We start from the raw sequence: 27,029 nt of genomic DNA, 5'->3' as shown, positions 1-27,029 counted from the left end.
TGCCTTTAGCTCAGGTCATGATCCCGGGTCCTGGGATCGAGTCCTGCATTGGGCTCCTTGCTCAGCAGGGAGCCTGCTTCTCTCTCTCTCTCTCTCTCTCTCTCTCTGGCAAATAAATGAATAAAATCTTTCAAAAAAAAACCTAAAATAAGAAGGATCCTTGACCAATGATGAAAATGTACTATCAATCCAGGAGTGAAACTCAGACCTCTGTGCCTGGAGGATAGAGAGAAATATTGATAAAATTGAGTTTGGGAAAATGTGGGGGAAAAGCATCTCCCATACATCGTTGGTGTCAGTATAAATTGGCATATTCATTTAGGTAAGCAATTTAGTAGTAATCTATCAAAAAAAATAATAAAACACATACCCTATGATCCAGAATTTTCATTTATAGGAATCTAAAATCAACGTGTGGCTGGCACAGTTAGCATTCAGTGAATTTATTTCCCAATATAAAGGTGATAATCACAGGGAGAGATAATAAATTATGCAATAAACTCCTAAAGCCAAATTCAGTTCTCACTTCTGCTTCTTTGTGGAAAAATAATAAGACAGTGTTTATACCATAGGGTAGTATGACCATGAAATTTCTGCTCTTTTAATCTTCGCAAGCTGCATAAAGTGGAAAGCAAAATTCTCCCCTAAAATATAAGGTCATTTCTAGAAATACCGAGTATATACTTAAAAGCAGAGTTAAAGATTTTCATGTAGAGTTCCAGCCTCTTGAGAAGAGATCATGGGGTGCGTGGAGTGGGGAGGGAGTAGGAAAACCAAGATTGAGCCTCAGCCAAACCCCATGAAGCTACAAAAAAGCCAAGACATATTCAGAGTGACATATGCATGAAGCCTCATGAAAATCAGCGGTGGCTATGCAGCAATGGACAAACTCAGTGACTACCGAAAGATGTGCCTTAGTGAACTCCTACCTTTCTTCCCTTTAATTCTTTGTCCAAATGGCGATTCCCCTTAAATGTAGCATTGCCATGATTTGTAAACACTTTGTGCTTTGTTCATCACAAAAAGAGTTCAATCAATGCAGAAAAGGCCCAAGGAGAGAACATCATGTCAGTCCACTTCCAATTAATCATACCCAGTCCTTTCAGCCCATGAAGACATACCCTGAAGTCAACTAGCTCAAGTTGCAGGGAAAACATCATCAAAGAGAAATAGCTTCTGGAATCTGCCCCATAACCCAGAAGGTGACAAGTGACAGCTAAACCTCCAGGATGCTCTTTGCATTAACCCCCCTCTGAAGCCGATCCTATGGAAGCATGGAGTGTCCATCAGCCCCCCACTGCTTGCCACTACTCCCCATATCTCACCCACCCAGCATGGTGAGACATGGCGGGGAGACAGGGATTGTGACATAAGCAAATGGCCTCAGGCTGATATATGTAAATGCCAGCTCAGGAGCTTCCTAGTAGGGACACCACCTGTGAAGCCCTCATAACAGCCAACCTCTTGCAACCTCCAAGCTGAGGGCCTCATTGGCCGGGGGGAGGAGGGACCCCCTCCCTAGGAGACCACAAGATTCTTATAGAGAAGGGTTCCAGAGCTCTGGACAGCCGGTGGCAATCATGTAGGCGCCATGGAGACTGCTATGTGTGTTTGCTCTCCATGTTGTACATGGCAGAGATGTTGTCCTCGGTTATGCTCCTGTCTGTGCTGCAAGTTCCTCTTCACCTCCGAGCGGAACTGCACCTGCTTCCCCTGCCCTTACAAGGACGAGCGCAACTGCCAGTGCTGCCACTGCACCTGCTCCGAGAACCCCAACTGCCACTGGTGCTGCTGCTCCTGGGCCAATGACCCCGACTGCAAGTGCTGCTGCACGACCAGCAGCAACCTCCAGTGTTACTACTACGAGAGCCGCTGCTGCCGCAATGCCTCCATCACGTTCCACAAGGGCCGCCTCAGGAGCATCCGCACCTCGTAAGTGCCCGCTGCCCCCACCCCGAGGCCATTTCTCCACCTGAGAAGAGGAGGCCAAAGATTCTGTAGCAATTAAGCGTGTCCCACACAGCCAGTAACCGCAGCTAACCCTGAGTTCGAAATCCACTCCCCGCCAGCCCTGTGAATGAGCACGGCGCTCTCTCACTTGCACCCAGTAGGGGGCGCTAATACTTAGCGCGTAAGGGGTTTATCTTCCGACTGGCCTCTCTCCTGGTTTCTGAATGCCAGGCACTGCATGTGTGACCCCAGGCAACCCTCACCTCATGCCCACCACGCCAGCGAGGAAACTGAGCCTTTGCAAGGTCCAGTGGCCCAGGATCACCTAGCTAGTAAGATGAAGCCAGATTTTGAACCCAGACTCTGTGTCTTAACTTAAAAATGCTGTACTGCAAAATGGAGAGTATAACGTCAGCCATGATTCAGCGGGTATGGGGATTAATGTATGTGCTTTGTAATCTTGTTATGTGATATAAAAATATAAATTGCCCCTTTTCTTCCTCCTCTGAACTTTTGATACCTTAACATGTATTGGAAAAGTTAACAACTTCCACAGGCCATTTTTGACCCCTGTGTCCTATATAAGTACCCCAGAGGGCCCTCAACTCCTGCAGCCTTCTCTTTCTATCTGGAAGTCATGCAACTTAGGGTCTCAGTTACTTGCATGGGGCAAGTAACTGAGACCCTAAGTAACACACTAACAAGTAACACACTAACCTGTGTCGAGTACTGCATGTTCTCTTCCTGTTCTGACAGAGACAGTCCTTTTATGTCACATTTGAGGGGTGTCTCAAGCAGCAAAGGCAGACTTCTTAGATGAGAAAAGATCAAAGATCAGAACTACATAAGATGCCACCATTGGAGAGGCAGAAAATCAGAGGCAGGTTTAAAGCTTTTCAAGGCTGGAAAAACAATTCCGTGAGCAAAGATTCAGTGAATTCAGGAGAAGAATAGGATCCACTTTGCAGTTCAGCACTTAGTAGGTGCTTAATAAACGTTACTCTCCATTCATGGACCTCTCGTGGTGTTTGCATGAATAGAGAACCCAGGGGTCTTGGATAAAAGCCCAGAAGTTCTCAGGTGCAGAAAGTAACATCCACATTCTTCTCTCCTGACTCAACTGCCCCATTTTCTGCATATCAGCAATGGAGAGTCACTGACCACATTTCAACAGAGGAGGGATGACTTTGGTGCTTTGGGAAGATGCCTTAGGTCAGTAGCTCCCAAACTTTGCTTTACATTAGAATCACCTGGGGATCTTTACAAAGGTCCTCATCCCCAGATATTCTGATTTCATTGGTCTGGGTGTCACCGGGGCATCAGAATTGTAAAAGCCCCCCAGGTGATTCTAAAGTACAGATGGCCTGGAAGGAACCGAAGGGAAGCTGGGAGACCTGCCATGTGACACAGTGAGAACTCAGGTACTGGGAGAATAGCCCTAAATTGGAAGGAGGGGGCTGTGCAGAATAGGAGAGGCCCGATATCTTAGCAAGAAGGCAAGGCTGCTGGGTTTGGTGGCTATTTGGGTAGGGAACCATGGCCACTGAATGCCCAGCTCCAAGCCTGAGGCTTTCCAAGGATGGTCAGAGATGCTACTGCGAGTGTCAGGAGGTGGGCTGTGGGTACACTGAGGTTTATCTTCCAACTGGCCTCTCTCCTGGTTTCTGAATCACTGCCTCCCTGCTCTCTCTCTCTTCCCCCAGCATCACCCTCCCTCCCTCCTTCTTCCTGATTTCTCACGCTGTCTCCCTTTATATTACACCATGATCCTCAGAATCCCACCTTCTTGAACTAGAGAGGTTCATCCAGCTACCACGTGTACAACTGACTGTACATCCAGTGATTCCTTGCAGGGCCCAGGCACAAGACTGAGAAAGCAGAGAGGGAATGGAGCCAAGAACATTGTGGTCAGCAGGCCTAGGACCCAGCTCCCAAATCCCTAAGGGATGAGCTTCCCAGGAGCCTGAGTCCCCACAAGAGGCACTCTCTGTCACCACAGGGCCACTCCCTTCATACTTCCAGTATGCTTGGGCAGCACCTTTGACTACCTGGGCTCTAAGATATAGGTCCCTGGCTGAGAGATGGGGAAGTAGATAGGGGCATATAGGGACTACAAGAAGCCAGAAGCAGAAAAGAATACATCCACAATGCCAAGATCAACACCCAAATATCACTAATGTGAACAGAAGAGAAGAGACAGGAATAGTCACAAATTGTGTATCTGCTTCCATTTCTATCCCCACAGCTAACTTATTTATTTTCAGAAACTGCTTTTGCCCTGATTATAGCCTCTTAGAACATGCACTTGAATTTTATAAGTATGCTTTTATTTCATCCACGGTTCTTAGAATTAAATATATGAAATCAACCTCAGCTATTAGACAAAGAATCAACACATACAGAGGCACACACACACACTCACACACGAACAGTAGAAGCACACACTTCTGGACTTGACCATTGTTGTCCTCTACTGTGGACATTAGCTGGCTAGTACCAGAGGGGAGTAATTGCAGTGGCCACATTTACTGAGTCCTTACTATGTGCCAGCAGTTAAGCACTTTATCATGGATTACCTCATGTAGACTTTGTAAAATTCTCATGAAAGACATAGGATTGTGAGCTTTGAGCTTTGGATTACAGATGAGGAAACTGAGAATGGGAGAGGTTAAGAAACTCATTTCGAAGGTGCAGCTCTAAAGGGTGTACTCCACCATGAGCAATCCACCCCTAGAGCCTAGACCCTTAACTCTTACCTATTGGTCTGCTGGTTGGAGCACTCGGGTTCTAGACTTGGCTCAAGGACTGAACTCCTAGTGTCCTCGGAAGGACACTTTACCCATCCATTTTACATACAAAAATAATGATGACGTCAATGCCTGCCAAGCAAAACTCACCAAGAACACACCTGTAGGTGGACAAGATTGGATTTACCGAATCATTGCGACAAGTGAGAACATACACCATGGTTAAGAGTGAAGTGTCTCGGTAAAAGGCCTCAGCAAGTTATTATGGGATTTAACCTCATTTTAGGTGAGGAAGTGGGGGTAGATCTCCTAGTGGATAACCAGATAAAAATCTTGTCTACAAGATGGGAAGCACACTGGGTGCCCAACGTTGCAACTGGTGAAAAAGCAGTACGCTCCCACTAAACAGGATAGGCCAGGTTTGGTCATTTTTGTGGTCTGGATGATATTCTTGTTTGGCCTGCATTCAAACAGGATGCAGTGGTCTTATTTCTGCTTTGCTCCATCACAGTCTCAGAAGGGCTTTGTGGGGTGTTGGTATTCTGTGACATTATTGATGGGCAACATCACCCAGCCAACATCACCCCAACACCAAGGCCCAGCTGATGGTGCCAGGCCAGTCTCTTCTGCTTTCTCTTGCTCAAAAAATCACAACATGCAGTGTCCACTGCTTACTGTGTTCCAGGGGCTGCTCTCAAGCTTTGTAGGTATGAAATGTAATTTTAATCCCCTCAAGAAACTCTATAATGTGACTACTAATTTTATAGCGAGGAAAAAGGCAGAGAGAGGTTAACTGATCCGAGGTCGCCCAGCTAAAAGAATAGCGGAGGCAGGTTTAGAACCCAGGTGCCCCGGCATGGAGCCCATGCTCCCCGCCATCACACTGGCCTGCCTGGCGGTGAACCCCTAGTTCTTTCAGAGGCCAGAAACGGGGTGAGCTCTGAAGCCTGCCTCCTGAAGCCCTCCCCATGTCTGCTTCTCCTTCCAGCTCCAAGACCGCCCTGCGCATCGGAAGCAGCGACACCCAGGTGGATGAGGTGAAGGCGACGCCCGCGAACAGCAACCTGGTGGACCATCTCTCGTGCCCCATGTGCAGCCGGCTGCGCCTGCACTCGTTCATGCTGCCCTGCAACCACAGCCTGTGCGAGAAGTGCCTGCGACAGCTGCAAAAGCATGCCGAAGTCACCGAGAACTTCTTCATCCTCATCTGCCCCGTGTGCAACCGCTCGCACTGCATGCCATACAGCCACAAGATGCAGCTGCCCGAGAACTACCTGCGCGGGCGCCTCACCAAGCGCTACATGCAGCAGCACGGCTACCTCAAGTGGCGCTTCGACCGCTCCTCCGGGCCCATCGTCTGCCAGGTCTGCCGCAACCGGCGCATCGCCTACAAGCGCTGCATCACCTGCCGTCTCAACCTGTGTAACGACTGCCTCAAGACCTTCCACTCGGACGTGGCCATGCAGGACCACGTCTTCGTGGACACCAGCACCGAGGACCAGGATGAGAAGATCTGCATCCACCACCCGTCCAGCCGCATCATTGAGTACTGCCGCCACGACAACCAGCTGCTCTGCACCTTCTGCAAGACGGCCTTGCACAACGGCCACGAGACCATCAGCCTCATCGACGCCTGCTCTGAAAGGGCCGCCGCGCTCTTCAGCGCCATCGCCAAGTTCAAAGCAGGTCCTGGTCCCCTTCCCTCTCCTGCACAGTAACTTCTAGTTCAGGAACTGTTAGGCAAAATGGCTCTGGGCAGTCTGTTTGGTGAGAGCCTCCCCCACCTGGTGGGGCAATCCAAGCACTGAGAAACACTTTGCTAGGCTGCAAGGCATTGGCCTGGTGTGCACGCCTGGCAACCACCACCAGCCTGTTAACCTCCCTGCGCCTTGGTTTTTTCATCTGTAAAATGGGCATAGTAATAGTAACTCCTTTGTGAGGACTAAATGGGTTACTCTAAGTGTAGCATGCAAAAAAGTATCTGGCACGTAATCAACCCAGAAAGATTCTATAATCTTGGTTACAATCTTCATGACCTTGGACCTCATTTCCTCCTTTGAAAAGTGGTAAATTTGATCTTCTATTATCTGTGAACCTTTCTAAAGTTGTCACTAAAGTTGGATATCTTTGGTATTTTCCCAATTTGCAGAAGGAAAGAATTAAGTCAATGTTGAAATCATTTCTATTTTAAATTTTCCTCAACAGTGTTTTCCCAAAACTTGTAAACAGCAAAGTAAATGAACTGGTAGCAAACACATAATAACAGAAATACTCAGAAATAGCCAATAACATTCTGGTCAACAGCTGGTTTTCCTTCTGCATGCCTGCTCAGGGTTACTTATATTGGCTTATCTATAAAATAGGTAGTTTGTATAAGGGTAACTGACCCTAGTTTCCATGCTGGAATGCGGTACAACAATATTTTGCAGAGCTCAGCAAAAATACCCATAATTTCTGGGTGTGGATCTACCTGATTAGACATGAGGATCTCAGGCATCCTTTTAGGGCTCTTTGCCCCTGGGAATAGCTTCCTTGAATAGAAGCATACTATGCCCAAGCCTAATTTTCTCAATCATCCTACAGTACAGGCATTAAAATTCCTTCCATGAATAAGACAACAGAGATTCTAAGAAGTCATTGGCACAAGGCAGCTAGTAAATGGGCAGACCTGGACTATCTGACTCCAACACCCATGTTAAATCCATAACATTCATTTGACAACCTACTCTATGCTAAACAGTGACCAGAATCTAAAGATTGAAAGATTGAAAAGCAACAGAAACCACCACCATCACCACCTGTGGTCTACTTCCTTAAGGACTGGACGACAGTCAAGTGACCAAAGTGCACCAGATCACCCCAGCCTTTTCCTTTGTTGGATATTTCAGTGTCCATGTGTAAACATGCCTAAACATATGAGTGGGAGGCAGTTTTTCTCTGAGCTGCACACAAAGGTCCTGTTGGACATACAGATGGGTCAGAGATGGGCTTTGCTAACTCTGTCACCTAGGACCTCTCACTAGCATGCATATTTCAGAAATACCTTCACTTCTCAATTGCTTCTACTAGGAAACATTGTTTATCAATTGATATTTATTCAGTTTTAGAACCACCACCAAGGAAATCACTATATTAAAGAAACTCTATAGGAGCCATATTGCCAAAGAAATGGGTAGCCCCTTTGGTTCTAGAGGGTTTTCTTAAGGTAGACTCACTGCCTGGGCTCAGCTGGATTCTCTGGGGCCTCAGCATAGGGAAGGGGCTGCTGCCTAGTCTGCTGTGGCCTCCAGGTAACCACAGGAAGCCTGGGTTTTTAACAGAGGAGAAATCTAAGATAGTTTTCTCAGAGTCCAGGGCACCTAGAAGTCAGACAATGAAATTCAATTCAATGTAAGGGGACACCAGTACAAATTCCAAACAGCCCAGCAATTGGAAGGGGACAGGGGTCACCTTCAAGGCATATCCATTTATACGTAGGTAAAGAATTTAGCCCTGTCCATCCTTGCTAAGGGAACCACCACCACCCCCCAATTTTTTTAACCAGGTTTCAAACTTGCTCTTAAGGATTCAATTCACTTTTGAGGAAGGTGCCATAAATCTGCATTTTAAACAGATCTTCAGGTAATTCAAAAGCAGATGGTCTGACAATACACTGAGAAACTCTGGGCCCTGGAGGGAAGATCAAGTTTGGGTCAATTGATTGAATCTGTGGTGTTGATTCCAGCTACACATTGGAACCACATGCAGAGCTTTGCTAACTAGGACCAGCAACAATGGCACCACCCAGGAGCCTGGGCATGCAGAATCAGGCCCTAGCCATACCAATTTCATGGGAATCTGCATTTTTAACAAGATCCCCAGAAGATCCCTTGGATTAGATTCTAAACGCAGCTACAAACTGCCTCATCTGGATTACTGAGTCCTAACTCAGGCCAATTCAGAATCTCAGCAAGTGAGGCCAAGAGAGGAGTTTTCTTTAAAGTTACCCAGAAGATTCTGATGCTCACAGAGGGCTGAGAACCACAGCTGGAGCAATTAAGAACATAGGCTTTGGAGTTAGACAAATAGAATTAGAGACAGGCCTTGGTTTCTCCTATTTACTTGCTGTCATTGGACAATAACTTAACCTCTCTGAGCCTTAGCTTCCTCATCTATAAATGGGAACAATATCTTCCTCATAGGAAGATAAGTGTTATATACGATAATACAGAAATGTGATCCATAATATGTGTATCATCTAGATCTGGTCCATAATAAATGTTTAATAAACAATAGCTACTTTTAAGTGGACTGCCTGAAAAAGATGTTGATTTAACTTTGCTCTAAGACTAGCTCTTGCAAAGTTGCCATATTTATAAGACAGGGGGAGGGATGCTTCTGGCTTCCTCTTTCTCTTCTCCTGGTGCTGCCTCTTTCCCCCCTCATCTAAGGAATTTTTATCCTATCTCTCAGGACTTTACATAAACGTAATCCTTAATAAAGCAAGGAATTTCTTATGCAAGTGTCTTTGGCAATCAGTGAGTAACTATTGAATAGTCAAAGAAATTAATGAATAAAGTGGAATTTCAACTGCCATAAGCCACAGTGGGGTTTGAGTCAGGGGAGAGTGGGGAGCACTTCTCAGCACCTCTGCAATCACCATGATTGTTTCCTATTCAGCCCCCATTGGCATTGCTTCTGTGCCAGTATGAGGGAGGAGGTGGGCAGAGGAAACAGTGGCTTCACAAAATAGGCCAGAGAGTGGCATTTACCCCAAAGATGTTAGAAAATAGAACAGATTGGCTTTCACTCAATAAATACCTCTCAAGCCCTTCTACACACCCTAGTCATAGTGATAACCAAGACAGCCACAGTCCCTGTTCTCGTGGTCCAACAGGACTCTTGGGTTTCTCTTACTCAAATGCACATCATTGTTACAATAGCCACCACCCACAGAGCTCCAGCTTACTGTGTACCCAGGACTATGTTAAGAACCAAGTACAAAAAATTCTGGGGCACCCCTACTCATGAGTGAAATTTGGTGAGAGTTATAGCCCATCAATTCACTGCAAAGTTGACCATTCAGGGGAGGATCTTATCTTTAGACTAGGCCACAGAAGGTTGACATGTCTTCACATAGTTGTCACTGCCTGATGCCTAAATCACTGTAAAGCCAACAAAGCTGCTCATTTCACAGAGATGTGCCACATACTTTCTTTCATAGTATTCTCTATACTGTAGTATCACTGGATTTTTGAGTGCCTTGATTGTCGGTGCCCTTTCATATTCATATATGTATCCCTAGTACCTTGGAAGGCATATGACTTATAACAGGTGTTCAGTAAATGTTTGTTGAATGACTGAGTGAACTTATAATCCAAAAACCACTTAAGAGGATACAGGACAAATTGGGTTCTCCTTGAAGTGCAACAGCAGACTCTTTCTTGGAAGGAAATGGGGGAAAGGCAAGAGAGGGAGACCAGCTGATTTCCTGTTGTCTAGGGCTAGGTTTTTGGTGAGTTAGGCAAGGCAGCATTTAGAAGTCATCAGAAATTTAGTTCTTAGAAAATTCAGTTCTTTCACACAGGGAAAACCAGTCACTTTGTGACATCACCTCTTCTTAAGTCCAACGTGCTGACAAGTGAAGTCTGGTAAGAACTCATATCAAGGGTGGTCTTGAACTTTCAATTTCAACCCAGAGCCACAGAGACTACTACAGATATAACTATGCCAGGAAAGAAAGGCTGTTATTCCTGAGGGAAGTATTAGACAAGGAGGCCGAGAGGGAATTCCTGAGGGAGGCCAGATGCACCTCATAAACCTGTTCTAGCCTATTTCAGTTCAACTACAAGTGCTTTCCCTCCTTCTCCACCCACTTCCATGGGGTCCAAAGGAATTTGCTCCAGTCTTCTACTGGCTTTAACATCTGGGGAGATGAAAATTTTAACCAAAGTAACTAACCTGGTTGTTTTGCAGTCCGCTATGAGATTGATAATGATCTAATGGAGTTCAACATTTTAAAAAACAGCTTTAAAGCTGACAAGGAGGTGAAGCGAAAAGAGATCCGAAATGGATTTCTCAAGCTGCGCAGCATTCTACAGGAGAAGGAGAAGTCCATCATGGAGCAAATAGAGAATCTGGAGGTGTCCAGGCAGAAGGAGATTGAAAAATACGTGTATGTCACAACCATGAAAGTGAATGAAATGGATGGCCTGATTGCCTACTCCAAGGAAGCCCTGAAAGAGACAGGCCAGGTGGCGTTTCTGCAGTCCGCCAAGATTCTGGTGGACCAGATTGAAGACGGCATCCAGAGCACCTATAGGCCTGACCCACAGCTCCGGCTACACTCCTTGCACTGCATGCCCTTGGACTTTGCTGAGCTCTCCAGTGCTATCCACGAGCTCTTCCCCACAGGACCCAAGAAGGTATGCTCCTCAGGGGACTCCCTGCCCTCCCCCTATCCCATGCACTCAGAAATGATGATTGCCAGGAAGGTCACCTTCAGCACTCACAGCTTCGGCAACCAGCAGATATACCAGCGAAGCTCCTCCTTGTTGTCCTTCAACGCCACCAGTGGTGAGAAGGCCAAAATGGGTCTGGAAGCCTATGGGCGAGCCCAGTCCGCCACACCTGCCAAACTCACAGATGGCCTCTATACTTACTGGAGTACAGGGGCAGACAACCAGTCTCTGCAGAACAGCAGCAGCTTCCACAACTGGTACTCATTCAATGATGGTACTGTGAAGACCCCAGGCCCACTTGTTATCTACCAGACTCTGGTGTATCCTAGAGCTGCCAAGGTAAGAAAGGCTCTGGGCCCATGGCGAAGACAAGGGGGTGTGAGGTACGGAATGGAGGTGGGTAGTCAGGAAAGGTTGCACTTACCTCTTTGATCTCTAGGGTCCAGTCACTCAAATCTGTTCCTCTGGATTCTTCATGGTCAGCCCATTCAAAAGGGATAAGTTCCTAAAATCTTAAGTACCCTAAGATTGGCTTAAACCAAACAACATATTTAACTTATAGTCAAAAATACATCTGAAAGCCCCAACCCCATTTCAAGGGCAACCCAAATTTGGGAAACAAAGTAATTGGAAGAGACTGCTTGGAGGGTGTAATATTTCCCAGGGGAAAGCCTGTAATAATAGAGAGAACACAGAAAATCAAATTGTAAATACAGGCTCCATTATCTATTAGCTGTGATTCCTCTAAATTGCTACCTTTCCTAAAGAAATTATCCATACTCTCCATGATTTGGAAAGAATGGAAGGAAAATCCCCAATGGAATCCCAATTCTTATCTCCTGAGATTCAAATTTTGGGGGTGTGGTTCTCTCACAGACCTCTACCACTGCCATCATCTGACTTCAGGGGACATGACTCCTCCTTGACCTTCTTGGCCTAACAAGGCCTTTCCCTCAACATTCCTTTCAAATCCAGCTGAACATAAATTGAACTGTTTATAGAATGTGTTATTAAGGTTCAGGGAGAGAAACAGATTAACTTGCAATTAGGTACTCTATTAGAGCAAATCTTGCCTCTCTTAGGATTCCCTACAGGGACAGCTCCCAGGCCAGCCCATGGCCTGCTTTCGTGTGGCAGAACTCATCTTTTGCCCCCATAATCTGACAACACTCCCAAAGACTTTTACCATCCTTAAAGTTGAAACCATTGATTCTCAAACATTAATGTGCACCTGGAAGTCTTGTTAAAATGCACTTTTATATCAAGGGTCTAAAAAACAAGAAAATGAAAAACAGACTCTGACCAAGCTTTACTTTGCTGTTCTCCTGAGACATCATAATCTATGTTTTAGAGTCTATAATTGCCAGCAAGAATGACCTTACATTGCAAAGTAGAATATACCTTCCCATGGGCTCTCAGACACAGCAAAGTATCTCTGCCCTTCACAGAAGAGATGTCCACAACTAAACAGCTGAACGTTCATTTCCAAATGATCCTAGATCAGCAAAGCCTGCAGTGTACGTGACATTAGCTCAGTGATGGCCTTAGGTCTCTCCATGCAACTTAGACTGCTTAGGAGATTGGCAGTTTCTTACTCTGGAAGGGAAGAACTAGGGATATCTTCTCCATACTTGGGCTTGGAAAACAGTCACCCCACACCACCGGTTAGTGGTCCCTGGATGAGCACAAGAAAGGGGCCTACACAGGAAAACCTAGTTAAGACATTGCCTGTCAAGAGAGGGATACCTAAACCTACTGCCAAATATGGTATTTGATTTGAAGATATTATTGATCCCCATTAGGATCATGGAATGGAATTCACATGGGAAACATAGTGCTCAGTAATGCCCAAGATGAAATCTGTGTTGACTTCTCTCACAAATGATGGTTGACAGTCCTCTTTAGGCTTTTGGCATAAAAAACATTCTCAAAGTTAGTCTTATAACTTGTCATTATGTATCTGAAAAATCCTAAGGAGTTTTTTCTAAAAACTCAATTTTATTTCTAGAAATCTTTCCCAGAGAAATGATTAAAAATTCAGATGAAAATTCATGCCCCAAAAGTCTTCACTGCATCATTATTTATTAGAGTGTAAAATTAGAAACAACCTAAACATTCAACTATAGAAGGATTAAATCACTTATGGGACAGTTATTAAAATTGTGCTTTACTAAGTTTTTCATAATATAGGGAAATATGTAAAATATATCAAGTGAAAGAAAGTAGGAATCAAAGCAATATAACCCAAATTATATATATCTCTGTGTTTGTGTATGTTCCAAAATTGGAAAGAAATTAATTATTAACTGAATTTTGGAATTATAAGTGATATTTATTTTCATCCCTTATATTTTTTCTGTATTTTCCAAGTCTTTTACAATGAGTATGTTAGTTTTGATAATCAGAAAAAAATAAGTTAATTTTCACTGATGAATTATATAAATTTATAAAAGGTTTTAAAAGTATAAATATATAAAAATAACTACAAATTATATAAAGTCACAAAAATTTATGCACTTATGAGTAATTATAAATTAATTTTATAAACATAATGACATTTGAATTTATTAAAACTTAAAGAATGCAATATAATCAGTATAAAATATATGCAAATCACAACCTGCTAATTGACACTTGTTAGTATATCTCTTTCCAAAAGTTGATATTTTATGTTTTGAGTGTGAACATATATTCTCCATGACTTGGGCAAGTCTTTTCACCTCTCTGGTACTCTACTTCTTTGTGTGTAAAATAGAGGGTTGGAATAGATACACTTTTCATCTTCTAGTAGTCTGTGGTTCTATTAGAATTTGCTTAATGTAACCTTCCTGAGCCTCAACTGTAAAATGGGATAATAAAATCTCCCTTCCAGGGAGTTGTGAAGACTAGGTGAGTTAGGCAATGTCAGACACAGAATCTGATGCATAGAAGGTGTTCAATAAATGTCAGCTATCCTACTTAGTTGTGTCAGTAGACCAATGGTCACCGCCAATGTTGGCTGGTGGTAATAGAACCCAGAGAAGCATTCTTCTGTTCTTGAAATGCATCACAAACATCATGTCAGGCCTTATCAGGTAGCCTTTCAAGACTGTTGCACACAGTCTACGTCAAAGTCCTCAGCAGCTGGAGGAGATGGGGTCAGCTTAAACTCACCCCACTGATAGTTAACGACACAAATCTTTATGGGAAAGAAAGCTGAATGGTGTATATTGATATCACACCCACATGTTCATTGCTTCATAGGTTTACTGGACATGCCCAACAGAAGACGTGGACTCTTTTGAGATGGAATTTTATGAACTCATTACTACCCCTCCTAACAATGTGCGGACAGAGCTTTGTGGGCAAATTCGGGATATAATGCAGCAGAGTTTGGAGCTGCACAACCTGACCCCCAACACTGAGTATCTGTTTAAAGTTAGAGCCATCAATGACAATGGTCCTGGGCAATGGAGTGACATCTGCAAGGTACTGTGCACATTTTTCTCAGACAGACTTTCTTTATAAGCTCTGATGCAGCTCTGTTAGGATGATCACGAGATCACAGAACCTACTGTGCGACTGCCCCCTCTAATCCCAGAAAACTTGTTAACTCAGGTCAGAGAGAAGGCTGCTGGCCTTAACCAACTTGGCAAATGAGGCCTGAAAATTGTTAGTTCAGTTTGATTCAAAAAACATTTGGGCTAGGCATTCTTTTAGGATGTGGAGATTTAGAGGAAAATAAGACATAATCCTTGCCTTCGAGGAGCTCAGGGTTATTAAACAGATAATTGTGGCATGAGAAGGACAAAAAAAAGAACTCATTATTAGCCCTGGTGGTGACTCAAAGCAAGTGTATAGTGCCAGATTTAACAAACGTAAATACAGGACGCATACAGAAAACAATTTTTAGTATAAGTATGTCCCATGTAATATTCTAGACATAGTTATACTAAAAATTTTTATTTGCTGTTTATCTGAAAGCCAAGGAATAGCCACTGAGCATGTCAGAATGGACTCCCAAAAAGAAGGGACGGGATTATTCCTATCTTCTTGGTGATGCAAGGCTGACTCTTCTTTATATCCCCAGGGGATATACATTCATGAATATAATTTTATTGATACTCAAATGAGAAAAGGAAGAAAAATATCAAGACTTCCCATAGCTATCTTACTGTATAACCATGATGATGTTCTTTGGGATAAGAGTAGATTTATGGCTTAATCAGGGATTCTTTAGAGTAAAGATAGTAAGTCCATTCATTTCAGCTTTTGAAAAGGGAGATTTATGGTACAGAGAGAGAGGAGTCTCATGAGACCACTTCCAGCCAGGATATACATCTGATCCCCAAGGGAACTAGAAAACTATCAGTTCCTCTCTCTTCCTCTCTCTGTCTCTCTGTCTCTGTCTCAGTCCTCCCTCTGCCCGCCCTTCTATGTCTGCTTCTGTCTGAATCTATTCTACTTTCACCTAGTTTGTAGTATCTCCTCTCCTAAATTCAGCTTGCTTGTGGTTTTGGATTGTCTTGGCCCAACTTCTGTGTGACCAACACAATCTGACTAGCACCACTCCCTTTGTCTCAGGTCCAGTGTTTGCAGAAGAGAATCTGATTGGTTGCTACCTCTAGTGATGAAGGGAAGCAGGAGGCAGGGTGGGGGCAGGATTGTGCTGTTGGCCCGTGTACCAGTAGCAAGTGTGCTCTAGGTGGAAGGTCTCTAGTCCATCTGGACTCCTTCTGGAGTCAGTACCCACATGCACCCCTTCCCACTCCCACAGAGGTCAGACACTTCCCTGGGAAGGAAGTGGGATGAGAAAGTCAGCCTTGCTGCTCCTCTTTCTCTACCCCACCCATTCCCCTGTCAGGCAGGTGGCTCAGAGCCCAATTCTTGTTGGTACCCTTCTCTCCCAAGCATGGAACACCCACAGCTGCTACCATATTTTGCAGCATGTCCTTTTGACTATGGATTCTTCCTTCCTCTAGTTCTATCCATCTTCCTTCTAATTTTTTAGAAATTCCTCAAAAATGTCTTGAACATGAAGGGCACTCAATGCTGTTACTAATTTTTTTTAAATGTATCTCCTGTCATTTTTCCATGCTAGGGTCAAGGACAGAGGTGGAGAGACTGAAATGTGTTGGCCCTTCTTAGGTAGATGTTTTGTCCTTCATCTTGAGCTCCAAACTCCCTGAAAACAAACTTCATGTCTAATTCATCTCTCTTTCTCCCACAATGCTTACCACAGCACTGTGCATATCTTGGGTTCTTAATGGTTATTGAATGAATACATGACTGAAAATATGACCAAACAAATGAATATATGAATGAATGTCTAAATTAAAGAGTGAAGAAATAAATTGATGAATAAAATTAATAATTACAAAGCACCATAAGATGTCTGAAAGCTAAGTGTTTTATGCAATCAGTCAAGAAATAACATTCCCCCTGAAACTGTGTTTATGCGATTAATTTGTACTTCCTGTATGGGAGGGAAACCCATTCCAGTTTCTTTGCTTTTTAACACAATTTCTAAATGAGCAGAGCACTAATTAATGAGGTTTTCTGGAAGCTTCATTTTTATCTGACTTGCAGAGCTGCAATATAGATTTTTCCTTCAGAAGTAATTCTTCCTCCCTCTTTGTGATTATATTAGCATTCAAGGGGAAACACTGGCTTCCTTAACTTTTGTCATGATTTGCATAAGTAAAGGCTTCAATAGCAAATGAAAATAAGATGGTGTGTTTGAATGACATTTATAAAGCTTCATAAAAGTAATGACTTCAGTTCTTTCCTATAAAATCAAAATACTTTTCCTTTGGCATCAGTTCTATGCAGGTATTCCTGAAAGGTTTCATTTAAAATGCTATAATGAGGTAGCCGAATCATTTCTTATCCAAAATACAATATTTCCATCATATGTACTTTTGAAAAGGAAGTGAAATAACACCTTTCATATTTGATTTTCATAGTCTGTGACTTGCTGATTTTTAAGGGATTTTATTCGAAGTATAATACGTGAATCATGAAAATTAACTTGAATGCTTTTTAAAGGTCCCATTTATTGAAGGCCGACTCGATGTCAGACACTGTCTATTCGTTATCACTGATCTACCAACCACTGGAGGAGGGGAGTTATTGCCTCTATTTTACAGATAAGGAAACTGAGTCTCAGGAAGGGAAAGTGTCGGCCCTCATGTAACTTGAAGGAAGAGTTGAGTGGGAACCTAGGTGTCATCCAAGCTGGAGCTCTTTGTCCCCTACACCACAGTCAGATTCAGCTAAGTCTGGGCTGGTGGGCCCCACCCTGGTGACCTGGCATCTCATGCTGGGAAAATGTTGTCCAAGCCAACAGCAGTGAGAGTGGGACTTTTTTTTTTTTTTTTTTTGAGAGGCAAGATTGAGCATTGCTTGGCCTGGTGTACCTAGCCCCAACTCCACTAGGCTGTAAGCCCCAGGAGGGCAGGTGTCCTGCTGGTCTTCTTCACTCCTCTCGGCCCACAGCCCTCCACCAACAGCCTCTAACATCCAAGAGCCTGATAGTTTTGAAGGAATGAAGAAATGTGTTTTTAGACAAGTCATATATCCTTTAGCCTGTTTCTTCTCCTGCTCTTCCGCTAGTCCCCAGGGTCCCTCCTGACCACCATCCCCATTTTCATTTCTGACAATAGCCTCTTTACTTTGTCTCCCCCTTCTCACACTCCCTGGCTCTCTTCCGCCCCTCTCTTCCACTTTGAAGGACTCTTGTGATTACATTGGACCCACCTGATGATTCAACATAATCTTTGTCTTAAAGCCAGCTGACTAGGAACCTTAATTCCCTTTTGCTGTGTAACATAACATGTTCACAGGTTCCCAGCGTCATGACGTGGACATCTTTGGGGGCGATTACTCTGCCTACCACAGTCTGTAAACTAGATGTCCCCTGTTACATCAAGTGCATTGTTCAAGGGTCAACTGTATAGGCACATGCTGAAGTACTGGGGATAGGACTTCAAGGTATAAATTTTGGGAGGACACAATTCAGCCCTTACCAGATATATACCATGAGTGAAATTGCTGGGTCATAGAGTACATGCATACTTGATTTCAATGCATGCATGTATGGGTCCATAAAGAATGAACAAGGGCCCCTATATCCTAGCCCACCTGTATGTGGCACGATCCAGCTTTCTACTATTTTGCTAATCCAATAGGTACAAAGTGCTGTCTTCTTATTGTTTGAAATTTCATTTCATATGCTTCTTGGTTTTCAAGATTTCCTCTTCTGTAAATAACCTGAGAAATATCCTTTGCCCATTTTTCTATTGCATTTTTCATTTTCTAGGTGAATTTCAGTGTGTCCCGATATATTCCAGATAATGGTTTTAGACATTGTTAATATCTTCTCTGTTCTGACATTTGTCTATTAACTTTGTTCATAGTGTATTTCATGAAACAGCAGAAAACTTCCATTTTGATATGATCAAAGTCATCAATTATTTTTCCCTTCTGGTTTGACCTTTTGAAGTTTTGTTTAAGAAAGTTCTTCCATAGGCTTAGGTCACAAAGATAATCTTCCACATAATTCTTTTATTAACTTTAGTTTTACCTAGCAAATTTAGAACTTTCATCCATCCAGAGCCCAACTTTGTGTGTAGTGCTAAATAGGGATGCACTTTTTTTGACCATCTAGTGAGCCAGTTTTTCCAATGGCATCCACCAAGCAATGTCTTCTCCATTCGTATACAGTAAAGGTGCCCCTGCCATCTTATATTAAAGTACCATGTATTTCGGGCTCTGAGCTCTCTACAGCCTCCTGTAGGGAAGTTTGTCTGTTTCTATATCAATGCCACACTGGTTTTATTGTTTAATCTCAGCTTTGTGCTCTGTCTTGATGAACTGCCAGGGTAAGTCTGCCCATTACCCTTCTTTCTTTTTTAAGGTTTATTTAACTAATCATAGGAATTTGTTCCTTCATATAAATTTTGGAGTAAGTAAATTGAATTCCTAAAAAAAAAAAAAAGGAAAGAAAGAAAGAAAGAAAGAAAGAAAGAAAGAAAGAAAGAAAGAAAGAAAAAGAAAGAAAGAAAAAATCCAGAAAAGAATTTGATTAGGAAGGTATTGAGTCTCTAAATTAATTTGGAGGCATTTGATATTTTTGTAATAGGTCTGACATTTATTCAAATCATCTTCAATGTGCTTTACTTAGGCTTTTAAATTCTTCTCATAGAGGTACTACACGTTCCTGGTTAAACTAAATAGTTTGCAGACTTTGTAGATATTATGAATATTATCTTATATTTGATTGTATTTTCTAAGGTATTGCTGGTTTAGAATAAAAATTATTGGTGTTTGGAGGTTAATCTTGATTCCAGCAATCTTTTTTTAAGATTTTATTTATTTATTTGAGATAGAGAGAGAGAGAGAGCATGAGCAGGGTCAGGGACAGAGAGAGAAGAGAAGCAGACTCCCTGCTAATAGGGAGCCCAACGCAGGACTCGATCCCAAGACCCTGGGATCATGACCCGAGCCGAAGGCAGACGCATAACTGACTAAACCACCCAGGTGCCCCAGATTCCAGCAATCTTGATAAACTCTCTTATTATTCTGAGAGTTTATCTGCTGATTTTGCTTGTTTTTCCAGGCTATGACCCTATCATTTATGAATAGTGATAGTTTTAGCTTTTTCTTACAATCCTTGAACTCTATGTCTTTTCTTTCCCTATACCTTTGGCTAGGGGCATGAGTCCTACAGAAAATAGAAGCTGAAATACTTGATATCTTTGTCTTATTCCTGATCTTAATGCTTTTCCATTGAGCTATGATGATTTTGTATTTAGTTTTTGTGATGTATAATTCTCATTAAGGAAATTTCCTTCTACTTCTAAATTTCTGAGAGCTGTACAATCTTAGGCATTTTTTGTATTATTTGAGACAATCATATGATTCTTCTCCTTTAGGCCTTCATGAAATGAATTACATTGATTCTCTGATGTTAAGCTTGACTTGCATTCATGTAATAAACCCTATGTGACCATGATGTGATTATTTAACATACTTGGTTTTAGTTAGCTCATATTTTATTTTGGATTATTGTATCTATGGTCATAAGTGAACTGGCCCTATAATGTTTTGCTTATATTGTTTTTATCTAGCTTTGAAATCAATAGTTTATTAGCTTAATAAAATGAGGTAGGAAGCTTTTGCTCTTTTCCTGCTTTCTAGAACAACTCTTTCCTAAAAGTTGGTTAGAATTCATTTGGAAAACCATCTGAGCATTTTGGGCAGGGAAGAAGATGTCAGCTATCATTTCAATTTCTTTAGTATCTCAAGTTCTGTTCTCTATTTCTTTTGTCCTGTTTCATCTCATCCCCTTGTTCATAAACATATCCGAATACTCATTGCCCCACTCACACATCACACATAGTCTATCTCTGGAGACCCTGACTACTTTACAGCAAAATTCAAATCCCCTATGTTTTATGAGTCAATTCCCAACCCCATCACAACACTGTTATCCCTTCATTATCGCCCTTGATAATTCGATGTGTATATCTTATACTATATCTACTATCTTTACCAAGGCTGTCTCTCTGTGTTATCTCCATTTTTATCCAGCAATGGGTAATCTAGTATCATGTATATAATATGGTCTTTACCTTGCATAAAGCCCTGTTTTCTTTAAAATTTAAAAAATTTGGTAAAAATAAAGGGCACAATCAGACAACAAAAAGAAATAAAAGGCATCCGAATCAGCAAAGAAGTCAAACTCTCACTCTTTGCAGATGATATGATACTTTATGTGGAAAACCCAAAAGACTCTGCCCCAAAACTGCTAGAACTCATACAGGAATTCAGTAAAGTGGCAGGATATAAAATCAATGCACAGAAATCAGTGGCATTCCTATACAACAACAACAAGACAGAAGAAAGAGAAATTAAGGAGTCGATCCCATTTACAATTGCACCCAAAACCATAAGATACCTAGGAATAAATCTAACCAAAGAGGCACAGAATCTATACTCAGAAAACTATAAAATGCTCATGAAAGAAATTGAGGAAGACACAAAGAAATGGAAAAACGTTCCATGCTCATGGATTGGAAGAACAAATATTGTGAAGATGTCAATGCTACCTAGAGCAATCTACACATTCAATGCAATCCCCATCAAAATACCATCCACTTTTTTCAAAGAAATGGAACAAATAATCCTAAAATTTGTATGGAACCAGAAAAGACCCCAAATAGCCAGAGGAATGTTGAAAAAGAAAAGCAAAGCTGGCGGCATCACAATTCCGGACTTCCAGCTCTATTACAAAGCTGGCATCGTCAAGACAGTATGGTACTGGTACAAAAACAGACACATAGATCAATGGAACAGAATAGAGAGCCCAGAAATGGACCCTCAACTCTATGGTCAACTAATCTTTGACAAAGCAGGAAAGAATGTCCAATGGAAAAAAGACAGTCTCTTCAACAAATGGTGCTGGGAAATTTGGACAGCCACATGCAGAAGAATGAAACTGGACCATTTCCTAACACCACACACAAAAATAGACTCAAAATGGATGAAAGACCTAAATGTGAGACAGGAGTCCATCAAAATCCTTGAGAAGAACACAGGCAGCAACCTCTTCGACCTCAGCCACAGCAACTTCTTCCTAGAAACATCACCAAAGGCAAGGGAAGCAAGGGCAAAAATGAACTACTGGGACTTCATCAAGATAAAAAGCTTTTGCACAGCAAAAGAAACAGTCAACAAAACCAAAAGACACCCGACAGAATGAGAGAAGATATATGCAAATGACATATCAGATAAAGGGCTAGTATCCAAAATCTATAAAGAACTTATCAAATTCAACACCCAAAGAACAGATAATCCAATCAAGAAATGGGCAGAAGACATGAACAGACATTTTTCCAAAGAAGACATCCAAATGGCCAACAGACACATGAAAAAGTGCTCAACATCGCTCAGCATCAGGGAAATCCAAATCAAAACCTCAATGAGATACCACCTCAGACCAGTCAGAATGGCTAAAATTAACAAGTCAGGAAACGAAAGATGTTGGCAGGGATGCGGAGAAAGGGGAACCCTCCTACACTGTTGGTGGGAATGCAAGCTGATGCAGCCACTCTGGAAAACAGTATGGAGGTTCCTCAAAAAGTTGAAAATAGAGCTACCATATGACCCAGCAATTGCTCTACTGGGTATTTACCCCAAAGATACAAATGTAGTGATCCAAAGGGGTATGTGCACCCCGATGTTTATAGCAGCAATGTCCACAATAGCCAAACCATGGAAAGAGCCAAGATGTCCATCAACAGATGAATGGATAAAGAAGATGTGGTATATATAGACAATGGAATATTATGCAGCCATCAAAAAAAAAATGAAATCTTGCCATTTGCAAAGACATGGATGGAACTAGAGGGTATTATGCTAAGCGAAATAAGTCAATCAGAGAAAGGTATGTATCATATGACCTCACTGATATGAGGAATTCTTAATCTCAGGGGGGTGGGAGGGATGGGGTTGCTGGAGTGGTGGGGGGTGGGAGGGATGGGGTGGCTGGGTGATAGACACAGGGGAGGGTATATGCTATGGTGAGCTCTGTGAATTGGGTTAAGACTGATGAATCACAGACCTGTACCTCTGAAACAAATAATACATTATATGTTAAAAGAAGAAGAAGAAGAAGATAGTAGGAAGGGAAAAATGAAGCAGGGGAAATCGGAGGGGGAGATGAACCATGAGAGACTATGGACTCTGAGAAACAAACTGAGGGTTCTAGAAGGGAGGGGGAGTGGGGGTATGGGTTAGCCTGGTGATGGGTATTAAAGAGGGCACGTATTGAATGGAGCACTGGGTGTTATACGCAAACAATGAATCATGGAACCCCACATCAAAAACTAATGATGTAATTAACATAACATAATAAAATTAAATTAAAAAAATAAAAAATAATTAAAAGAATCTATCACAAAATGTAACTTAAAACACACACACAAAAAAAATAAAGGGCATAATTTAATAAGTGTCTATTTCTTTTTTTGCCTTTTCCCTTTGAATACAAATATAAAAAGTTAAAAGCTTTGTATATAGGGACATTGTACAAACATCACTCTTCACCACCCAAACCGCAACCCCACCCATCTGCCTCATGAGTCCTGATCTGTCTAGACAGAGCCCGCTATTCCAGTGGGCTATCCCTCATCCCTGGATCTCAGCCTCACTCCCTAAACGCCTCTTCAGTAAATGTGTACTGGAAAGGAACAGGAATGCTTCCAGACCAGAAGCATGGAGAAACCCAGCACCTTTGAGGTAAAGCAGGGAGATCCACGTGTAAGCTGAGTTGGTTAGATTTGTAGGAGACTTGCTCACTGCAGTTTTCCCTTTCCAGGTAGCTCTGACAGCTCATTGCGATCAAAGATAGTGTGAAGCATCAGAGAGAGGCAATTGGCAGATTTACAAATTGTGGTTCTATTCACCTTTCATCCACTTCTCTCAGAATGTTCTCTTTACCTTAACCAATGTTGGGATTACAGAGATGAAAGACTATCACTTCCCCTACAACCCAGTCAAGGTGCTCAGTCTGTTAAGAGCCAAACACATTAATGGAATTTACAAATGATAACAGCTATGATAGAAGCAATTTCCAGGTGCTGGGTGGACACCCTGGAGGGCTGCTCTATGGTGAAGCACCTGAGGTCACAACTCTCAGTTAAATTCAGTTCCTTAGAGGAAGTGGAAACTGGTCCATGAAATCCCAGTCTCACCGCATTTTAGGAGTACGACTTTAGAAAAGCAAAAAGTTACCTGGTCCTTCTGAGCTTCAGTGTCCTCATTCATATAAGGGGGTCAGCGGTACCTGCTTTGTGTGGCCATCATGAGGAGTTAATGAGATGATGTGTGAGGGTCTGGTGCATGGCAGTGGCCATGCTACTGGAAGCTACTGTTTCCCCTGTGGCTGGTGCCATGGCTCTCTGCTTCTGATTGCAGGTCGTAACGCCAGATGAGCGTGGGAAGACCCGAGCTAAGTGGGGCCTGCTGAAGAACATCCAGACTGCCCTCCAGAAGCGCTTCTGAGCTCCCGCAGAGCAGGCAGCAACTTCAGCGATGCACCACAGATAGACATATACACACACACATATATGTATTTTTCTCACCACATTCTTCAGTGAGGTTGCAGACGATGTTCCCAGGACCTCTGAGTCTTCTAAGAGCTAATAAAAGGAAATGCCTGATGTCATGGCTTACTGTTTGCTCATTATTTTGGAACTAAGATGTAAAACAGCAAGTCTCTACACCTCCATTAGCTCAGGCCTAACCTTAGGTTCAGAATTCTGTAGTGTTTTGTACATGGCAACCACCAGACCTCTGGGTAGTAAAAAGGTCACTCTCTTTGCAGTCAGGCCCTCTAGGTGTGCATTCTGACCCTAGTCTAACTAGCTTTTGGTGTTTGGGTAAGTCACTGTTTGATGGGGAGCTCCTTACCTCACCATGTAGTCTATTTTAACAGTAAGCAACCAATGTTGTTAGAATGCTCTTCCTAACTTTGGAGCCTGAACTTGCCTTCCCATAACTTTACCCCATGGTCTGAGGTCTGCCTCTGAGCCATAAAGAATGAGAGCACTCCCTCCTCTCCACACTCCTGCTGGTCCCCAGAGCAAAGGAGGAACTGTGGAATGCCTGGTTGGAGGCTCCTCATTGGTCCTTTGAAGCAAGGCAAGAAAGAATGGCAGAGTCACATGGCAGCTCCAGCCTCATCACAAAACTTGGCCTGGCCCTTCAGACAATAGGAAGTCCTCAGCGTTTCTGGCCTAACAAGGCCCCATCTACCTGGAATGACCTTCTCCTGAACCCTACCCCATTTCTGCCAGGAAAACACCACCAGAGCTTAAGACCCAGTTCAACCCCTTCCGGGAAGCCGTTGCTGATTCTCTAGGTCGCGGTGACACCTCCCTCCTCCCCTGGGTCCTCACTAAAACTTTCCTCCCCCACTCCCAGCCCCCAAAGAGACATCTAGTCCAGCCCTTGAAACTCAGGTGCTCGCATTTGTCCCCAGTCTGTAGGGCAGAGACGGGATCTCATTCATTCTGTCCTCAGTACCTGGCTTGGTGAGGCTCACACTGCACATCAGTACCAGGGAGGGAGGGAGTTCTGCTGGAAGGCAAGCACAGAGAATAACCCTCCTCTGAACCTCCCCACGTGTCAATCTGCATGACAAGTGTCCACACAGGGAAGTGGGAGTGGGCATGGAAAGAGACTGGCAGTCACTGGTCTCCATCTTCTCTAATCCCATCCTTTTCATGAGTTACCCTGCTGGCAGGTATGGCTACCCCATCTAGCTTCACCCATAGGGCCACCGCTTTACAACCCTTTATTTTGCCCTGAGCCTCAGCGTCAAAGCCAGAAAAGACATTTTCCCGTGAGAGGTCCCCATTGAGGATCTTCTAATAATGTGAGATGAAGTTGAGCAGATTCCTGCTCCACTCCCCAACAGTATTACAAGAAGAAATTCCCTGGGGAGCTTCATTATGATCCTATTACTGTAAATGATGGCTTGAATCCACCATCAGATTTGGTATTACCATATAATCATTTCTGTAAAAGGCTTCAGAATCATCATTAGCACAGGGAGCAAATTAAATGACATGCCAGCAGGGATTTTACTACTGATAAACTAAAATGAAATTAAACTAACAAAAATAGAGTGGTATGAATATTGCATTGCAATGATCACACCTACACACAGCACAAGCAAGTACAGCCAGATTCAGATAAGCCATAACACCCTGATCTTGCCCCTCTGGAGAACACATAGCCTTGCCTTCGGTGACCACAACAGTTGGCTGCATTCTCTGAGGCCCACCTAACCAGTAGGATTCTATCAAATGCAAGATATGATTTCTTAATGGCATAGAACCCCAGGCACACCATGCTGAGTCCCCCCTCCCAGGACCCTTCCCAAGGTATAAAGAAGGAGGCAAGATCTGGTTTTAACAGCAGCTCTTCACTAACTTGCTGTGTGACCTTGAGGAAGTCTCTCTCCCACTCTGGGTGTCAGCTTCTTCATCTATCCAATGATGTGGTTTGATATGCGATTTTACAGATGATCTTCAATAAAATGAGAATAATGCTCCTCTTCTTGACTCTTAGGATTGTTGTCAGTTTCAAATGAGCAATGTAGGTGACAGCATGGTACAAAGTGGAAAATGCTGTTAAAGAGGATGAGGTTTTACAAGATGCAAATATGTATGTGCACAGTAGTACATATACATAAATGTATGTATGCCAAATAGAAGCAAGAAATTCACAAATATATGCCACTGTGTTGAGCTATAATCTCTCTGTATGTCTACATATTTCAACACCCCTATCCGTCTTTCTTCAGAGAAGAGTCTGTGGCTACAGGAGCAGATAATGAGTGGCCATGTCTACTCTAAAACAGCTTGTAGCATGCTGGTACAGTCTCTAGCTAAATAAATAATGGCTTATGTACGCCTCTCCTTTTTTTTCCTTTTTTTCTTTTCTTCTTTTGATGTGCACTCTAGATTTATTCATTCATTTAGCACATCTGTACTGAGGCCTGGGTGCAAGGTGTGGGAACACAGTGGTGAATTCAACAGACATGGGCCCTGCCCCATGTATTTTACAGTCTAATGAAGGAGGCAGATAAAGTAAAGATATAGAGATGTAGGTGACTGGAAATGATGACAAGTGTCAGGAAGGAAAGGAGTATGGAGCTAGGAGGCATCAACTCTAAAGAGGGTGCAATGGACTGAATGTTTGTGCCCCTCCCACCAAATTAATATGTTGAAATGTTCATCCCAAGGTGATCAGATTTGGAGGTGGGGCCTCAGGAAGTGATTAGGTCATGAGGGTGGAGCCCTCGTGAAGAGTATTAGTGCCCTTATAAGAAAAAGCCAGA

General features: G+C 42.9%; 1 protein-coding gene across 1 annotated transcript; it reads left to right on the top strand.

Annotated features, from left to right (window-relative positions):
* Positions 1–1,591: 1,591 nt before the first annotated feature.
* TRIM42 (tripartite motif containing 42) lies at positions 1,592–24,184 on the top strand. Its single transcript, XM_036105944.2, has 5 exons — positions 1,592–1,932; positions 5,686–6,383; positions 10,653–11,476; positions 14,381–14,605; positions 24,098–24,184. The coding sequence occupies exons 1-5, from the start codon at positions 1,592–1,594 to the stop codon at positions 24,182–24,184; spliced, it is 2,175 nt and encodes a 724-aa protein (XP_035961837.1).
* The last annotated feature ends 2,845 nt before the right edge of the window (positions 24,185–27,029 follow it).

This window comes from Halichoerus grypus, chromosome 1, assembly GCF_964656455.1.
Source record: "Halichoerus grypus chromosome 1, mHalGry1.hap1.1, whole genome shotgun sequence".
NCBI lineage: Eukaryota > Metazoa > Chordata > Mammalia > Carnivora > Phocidae > Halichoerus > Halichoerus grypus.
This window is presented reverse-complemented; position numbering and strand designations above follow the sequence as displayed.

Excerpts from the sequence above, each read along its gene's own strand:
- TRIM42 (XM_036105944.2), top strand. The coding sequence starts at position 1,592 with ATGGAGACTGCTATGTGTGTTTGCTCTCCATGTTGTACATGGCAGAGA. Across the intron at positions 11,477-14,380 it reads TGTATCCTAGAGCTGCCAAG|GTTTACTGGACATGCCCAAC; the intron begins GTAAGAAAGGCT and ends ATTGCTTCATAG. Across the intron at positions 14,606-24,097 it reads AATGGAGTGACATCTGCAAG|GTCGTAACGCCAGATGAGCG; the intron begins GTACTGTGCACA and ends TTCTGATTGCAG.